This window comes from Agrilus planipennis, unplaced genomic scaffold, assembly GCF_000699045.2.
Source record: "Agrilus planipennis isolate EAB-ADULT unplaced genomic scaffold, Apla_2.0 scaffold79, whole genome shotgun sequence".
NCBI classification, from domain to species: domain Eukaryota; kingdom Metazoa; phylum Arthropoda; class Insecta; order Coleoptera; family Buprestidae; genus Agrilus; species Agrilus planipennis.
Genome location: NW_020442428.1, coordinates 182,392 through 189,478, shown reverse-complemented (window position 1 = coordinate 189,478; position 7,087 = coordinate 182,392). Strand labels below are relative to the sequence as shown.

Genomic DNA, 7,087 nt, shown 5'->3' with positions numbered 1-7,087 from the left:
GAACCTACCTGCTGCAATACAACAAAGTTGCAATAATGTGTTTGCAACGTTCTCTTAAATCGGCTTTGCACGTGCAAGTCGTTGATATGATATTGCTTAAATCACCCAGAATCACCTCACCATTTATATAACGTGAATCACTTTTTAAATCCGAAGTTTGTAAAAAGTAGGCAGTAAACTTGACAGAATTTGAAGGCTAGCTTCCGGATTTGTTATTTCCGAATTTTATAATGTGATTGGCATTAAAAACACGCTCACCTTCAACGAAATTTTCTTTCCGAGGCTTTGTGCCAGCCCAATGACATATTGTGTCAATACTTATCATTTTATCGTAATTTAAAAACCTGGAAATTGCACGGTACACTATAGGAACTACAATAAGTTTTCCCTAATCGGAGCCATGTTTCTAGGCACCTCCCATTTGACGGATCCCAATAGTAATATTTAGTCAATAAGCCCATTGTTATTAGGTTTGCAGCTATGTACAATAATAAATACTAAAAATATTGTGGATAGTAAGTGCGGTCACAGGTACTACTTTCAGAAATACCTCGGTAGAACGTAAAGATTGTGGTATTAAAACAATCCTACATCTGTTCACACATTTAATACCGTCCTGCCCCCGCCGTGCTACGTCCGTCGTAGATCGTGGATTATCCGATCGCTCAAGAAGCGAACTGATAGCGGCATACTAGGGTCATGTCAGGGAAACGGCATTATATGTGTAAACGACTAAGACAGTTTCTGCAGTATTTAAACGTGAGGGTTACATATCTGATGGACAACGAATGGATTCTGCACGAATACGCCTTAATCTCTTAAAAGTTCATTACGTATTCCAGATTATACGTAAGAGGTTTTACTCTTGAAGTGTGGTGTTATGCAGTATGCGTGTAAATTCAAAAAATCATAAAATTAATGTTAGCAGTTTATCGATTTTAGGGTTGATAGGACATTTATTTTATTAGTACTACTACTCAACAAGTTATTAATGGAAGTCATAAATTGTTTAATTACCCACTAAAAGTTTGTTATAAATATTTTGAAGGACCTGAGGTTACAGAGGTATTCCAAAAAAAAAAAACAAATTACTTATACCCCTCCTTCAAAGCGATGACTAATGGATAACAACCGCGAAAACCGAGTTTTATACTCACGGTTTTCTATGTAGTAACTGATAATGATGGGTTCAGCTAAGGTGTTTTTATTTTTGGAACAGACTGTATATAAAGGGGAATCACATGAGGTCCCCAAAAAATTACATTACCGCTCGTTATAACGAACTCCATCGGAATTAACACCATTATTTAGAAGCGTTAGAAGGAAATATCGAGGGGTTGAAATTTCGTCAGTTTGCTCATAATAACTCTCTCTCTCGCTCTCTGCCTTCTCCCTAGCAGTAACGCATCGATTGAGATTCCGTCATCGCACCTCTTGTATCCAGGGAATGACAGAATGACATGGCAGCGTGCTACAAATAATGCGTTCAATGCATCCATTCTCTCTGTTCGTGATGGCAATGTAACGTAGACGATGGAGAGAGATGGTGGGCAAAGTAATAAGGAAGAAGGAAACTCATTTCCTTAAGGGCGTTCTCCAATTGTGTGTTGTAGAAGAAAAGAAGATTGAGCGAATATTTTACATTTCAGACACAGCGAAGAAGGGGTGTTTGACAATTCATATGAATTTATTGGTAAAAAACGAAAACTTCTTGATGATCTTTGCTCATTTAAAATAAATTAGTGCATAATTGGTTTTGCGTTTATAGTTTATGTTTCTAGTTTGACTCAGTTGTATCTAAATCATGTCTGTAGAGGACACAAACTAGTATTTTTCAGAGGACAAAAATAAAACGTCTGTACAATAACCGTAACTGGCCTTTGAACGTACAGGCGATTTATTTATGGTCCTCAATAAAAAATATCTCTTCGACAACTACCCACCGGGGCTAACTTTCTAAAAGTTGACCCTGGTGTATGAAAAATTGGAGACTGGATAGTTGGTCGGAGTATAACACATTGAAAGGTCCTCTAGTTCTCCTCACTTCTCAAAATAAAATAAAAAAGGAAATTAAAAGAATTAATATTAATACTATTACACGTCAGTTTTATTCACGACTACCGAGTTTCCCAAAATGTCTTACTAGCAAAGTTACCTTAGGCTGAAGATTGTCCTCTGTTTTGTACTTATAATTTTCTTTGAATGCCCAGATTTTTATCAAGATACCACCAATATGTCTCTACATTTTTCATCATCATCATAAAATCGTCAGTCCTAAGACTGGTTGGACACGCTAATCTCTGCATTTCTTTAGAACCAGAGCATCCCATGTCCTTAATTATTTGTAACCAGTGGTTTAATCTAGGTCATTCTCTACTCCTCTTAACTATCGTTTCTGCTTGTAATATGTCTTTAATTAACTTCTCATATCTAAGAAGGTGTCCTTATCCTATCTCGCTTATTCCTTATTGACTTCCATAGAGTCCTGTGTTCTATTTTTTCTAATACCTCCTCATTTCTAATTTTCTCTATACTCATCATTCGTCTGTAACACCACATTTCGAACGCTTCTAACCTTTTCTTTAAACAATAATTGCAAATCTAGCGGACGAGACAACGGGATATCATCCTTGGAATTTCTTCTTATTTGAAATTTTGGTCACACATGCTTCAGTCTTTTAATAAAAATAAAAAAAAATCTATATGGATCCTTGTTCTATCGATACAATCACTACCGTCATAATTATCATCAGAACTTTTTCAATTTTTATAGGCAAATGGAAACATTTATTGATCGTATCTCTCGCAAACTGATGACATTCGTTTTTGTTCCCTTTAGGAATCCTATTGGTTGTACCAACTAGGACGAAGCTTCTTCGATAGTTGGTTGTTATTTTCGTTGACACGACGGTTGTCAACGTGTCGTTCAATTCCAGAGCGAGAATCGGAAAGTGGAAGTGGCGAATATTGGAATCATGATGTTCGCCGTTCGCCACGGCGGAAATTGTATCGTATCGGGACGGAAATGTCGTAGACGCGCTTCTCTAGCTGCTACAAGTGTACACTTTCGTAGTAAATAAGGGGCGAAAAAGAAGAGGAACGTTCCACTCGGTGGGAGCACTTTGCTCGAGGCAGTTTACGTCTTACAAATTGGATTTAGCACGTACCGTATCTTTTTCAGTGTGTGTGGAATCGCAAAAACCAAACGAAAATAGAAATACATACATATACGCATGTTTCATGCTCAGTTATTCGACAAATTATATATAGACAATAGCTGTTATCATTATTAATAATTTACTATTGTGCGTAATTCGCTACTTATCGTCATGTCGTAAGCTCAGGATAAACCAATGGACTTGTATAGTCAAATTAAATACCTACTCTTGCTGCTTTAAAGATTATTATTTGCAATAACACAACACTATATACAAGACTTAAAACTTTAATAGAAAAACAAGGAAAAACTTCGTTACTTGTTAATAAATCCTGTCAATGCTGATAATTCTTGCTAATATTCATGATAAGGGATCGCTGAATATACCTACCAGTATTGTCAGCTCTTATAAAATTTGGTAAATGTCTAGATGATGGCCTCTACCCCCAAAGGGGGTGAGTGGGATCGAAAGAGGAGGTCTCCCCTACCACTGTACCATAAAAAGTTCGAGGCGGTCTCACCCCCATAAAAAGTTATGGGGGTTAGATGGTAGTGGGGTAGGGGAGATTGAAAGAGGGTAGCGGGGACCGAAAGAGGGTGGTCACCAGAGTAAAATCCCATAAAAATTTTGAGGCGGTCTCAACCCATAAAAAGTTATGGGGGTTGAAAGTTGATTATTTTGACAATTTTCATGCACTATAATTAAATAAAAAAATTATTTTCAANGCGGCGGAAAAGAAAAGGTTAGAAGCGTTCGAAATGTGGTGTTATAGGCGGATGATGAGGATAACGTGGGTAGAAAAGGTTAGAAATGAAGAGGTATTAGAAAGAATAGGAGAACAGAGGACTCTATGGAAATTAATAAAAAATAAGCGAGATAGGTTGGTATAGGACACCTTCTCGGGCATGAAGATCTAGTCAGAGACATATTAGAGGCAGAAACAGGAGTTAGGAGGGGTAGAGGTAGACCTAGGTTAGATTACTGTTTGCAATTAGTTAAGGATATGGGCTGTTCTAGTTTTAGGCAAATGCGAAGTTTAGCTCAGGATAGGAAAGAGTGGAGGTACGTGTCCAACCAGTTTTAGGACTGACGACTCTATGATGATGATGCATTGCACTATATTAAAAAGAAAAAACATTAAAACCAAAACAATTACCAGGCTTGACTCATTTCGTCGTTCCTTTGTAAGATAAATTTTGTCATCTTTGGCTCCATTTACATTTTTCGTGGTAAGTTTAATACCACTTTGTTTGTCTCTCGTCAGTCTTTTTTGAAAATCGGTGTCGCATTTTATTTTATCCTTATTCCTAAACTCCTCTCGTTTAGCTCCACCGTTTTCGTCATTGGTCTCGTAATTTCTGTTAAAATCACAGCCGTTTTGGATAAGGATATTAGGGCGACTATTATTTCGTTCTTTGGTATCATTTCTACTGCTGGTAGAATTGCTTGGAAGCAAATTATTATTGATGCAGTTTCTATCGCTTCCATTCTGCAGCATGTCTCGATTTAACTTACCGAGAATATTTTCAAAGTATTTTTCTGTAAAATATTTTAGACGCCATTTCTATACTAATGACGATCATATTGGCTTTGAATGTGTATGCTTCCTTAGCTTTCATCAGAAAAATCTGCTGTCGTACTAATCATTACCAATAGTTGTCCATCTGAAACAAAAAAAATTACTAATCAAATGGTATGTTGAGGCCCAAATCGAAGCAATAAACAAACATAAGATTTTGAGATATCCTAATAACTTCAAAGAAAAACCATTAATTCAGTGGTTTCCAACCGGTGGGGCACGCCCCCCTAGGGGGGCGCGACACTGTTGCAAAGGGCATGCAGCTGTTTCCAAAATATAATTTTCGAATACAAACCAAAAAAGTCGAATAGTTGTCAAAAAAAATTAATCAGCAAAATAGGTATACGTAATCCACAATCCTCGCCGCGAATTTTTCATATAATAAATAATTATTTGTTTATGTATATTTTTACATAATATTGTATATTATTTTGTAGCCCATTAAATAAATTATAATATCAGTTGGGTATTTATGAAATTAGATTGTTAGAAAAATTAAGGGGGCGCAACAATTCTTTTTTTTAAGGGGGGCGCAGGTACAAAAAGGTTGGAAACCACTGCATTAATCCATAATTTGTTGGAATGGTTTAGACATACTTCAAGCTAAAGCTATCATCAGAAAGATTTGGATAGATTTGTGACCAAGCATACTAAATGTTATATTTCGCATTTGTTTAGCTCCTTGATCTATACAACTATTTTTAATTGTTTATATTTTCAGCATAAAAAATAATTAAGGGATTGTCATTTTGTATGAATTTGTTATAGTGACGGTCTATTGATCTCGTTCTTCCTGTAAGTTCTTTGCAACAAAAACTGATTCATCAAAAGTTTCATTATGATTTCGTTTTTAAACAACTGAGGAGCGTGGAGATGTAGAGGGTTGGTCAACAGGAGGGTGGACACGTGGGCAAGCGAGTTTGCTGAAAAGAGGGTCTTCAATACACACGATATCTTCTTGCAACTGAACTGAATTGAACTGAACTGAACAAAAACTACAATGATTATGAAACAATAACTGATATTTGGCATTTTTTTTTTACAAATGCGTGCGCGTGATTACTTGTGTGCGTGCTTGCGTGCATGCGTGCTTTTGTACGTGCTATGCAAGTCAATAACAACGGTGTAACCACATGATGATGATAATCTGATGACGATGATGGTGAGCTTTCTGTAAGAGCACTGTCGTCATCAAACGAGCACCATGACTCATTGTCATGCCCAGTTCGTAACACATGTATGGAAGCTTCATATATACACGATGGTTTGTCTCTAGGAGGAGAGTACATGGTCGTGATAAATTGCGAATGCAAACGGCACAACAACGCAATGAACGTCATGCCACGTCGGCTGTTCAAAGCTTGGCAACCCAATTTCGAACGAACGGACGTGTAACACATGTAAAAAATTGCTTAACAGTAAGTCGCCGTTGTTGAACAAACGGATTTAATTTCAAATTACAACAGCCATCATGTGTCGTCTATGCGTGCATATAGTCATTAAGTCGAGATATGTACGATTTAAAGATTTTCAGATTTTGACACGTACAAGACTTTCATGAACCCCTTTAAGTTGAACCCTGATAAGTCGAAAACCTTCAAAACTCGAAAAAATGTTTCGTTCCCTTCCCTTCAAGCCCCAAAAGCTCCATTACTAGAAATCTCAACCCTCTATTAGTCGAAATAATCAGTGAGTCCCTGCAAGCCATTTTGGTACTTATTTTCCTTTTATAACTCGAATGTTTTATTTGAAAACTTGATAATTTGAAACTTATTACGTCTATAGTTCGAAGAAAACTAAGTTCGACTTTAAGGATTTGCCGATAATGTAAGTACACCAAATCTTAACATCTAATAAAATCGAATCAAAATCCGCCTAAGTCAAAATCCTCCATAAGTCGAAAACTCTATAACTTTTTTTTTGGCGTCTCCCTTGATGTTCGGGTTATAGAAATGATATTGTATTTGAGTTTGATGACCATGGACTAGATTGATTCTCCTTCTTGGGCGAATCCACAGTTGATGCAGATGATCTTGTTTAATGTGATTATTAGGAATACATATATGCCTCCGTCATGTTCTCTGGGGATGTCATCTCTACAAGCTTGAGAAACATTAGACTAACAGCTTCTATCACGGTTCAAATGTCGAACTTTTTTTAAGTTTCAACAGTTTCGAGTGATGACTTCGGAACGTGAAAGAAAAACTTCATTCGATGCCTATGCGATTGGGCCTTTTAGGGTTTGAGATTGGGTAGCTGGTGGTATTTAAGGATTTGGATCACAAAGAACTTGACCGAGCGGCATGGCCTAGAGGTCTAGACCATTGCTTAACATTCGGGAGGACGCCGG

The 7,087-nt window shown here is 36.9% G+C and overlaps 1 protein-coding gene across 1 annotated transcript in view; it reads right to left on the bottom strand.

Moving 5' to 3' along the window:
* The window catches only part of LOC108734633 (probable cyclin-dependent serine/threonine-protein kinase DDB_G0292550), a 261,116-nt gene extending 256,299 nt beyond the window's left edge, over positions 1–4,817 (bottom strand). Inside the window, exon 1 of the mRNA XM_018466267.1 lies at positions 4,315–4,817. Coding sequence (XP_018321769.1) covers positions 4,315–4,656 — 342 coding nt within the window. The 5' untranslated portion in view covers positions 4,657–4,817. The remainder of the gene's footprint in view (positions 1–4,314) is intronic.
* Between the last annotated feature and the right edge of the window lie 2,270 nt (positions 4,818–7,087).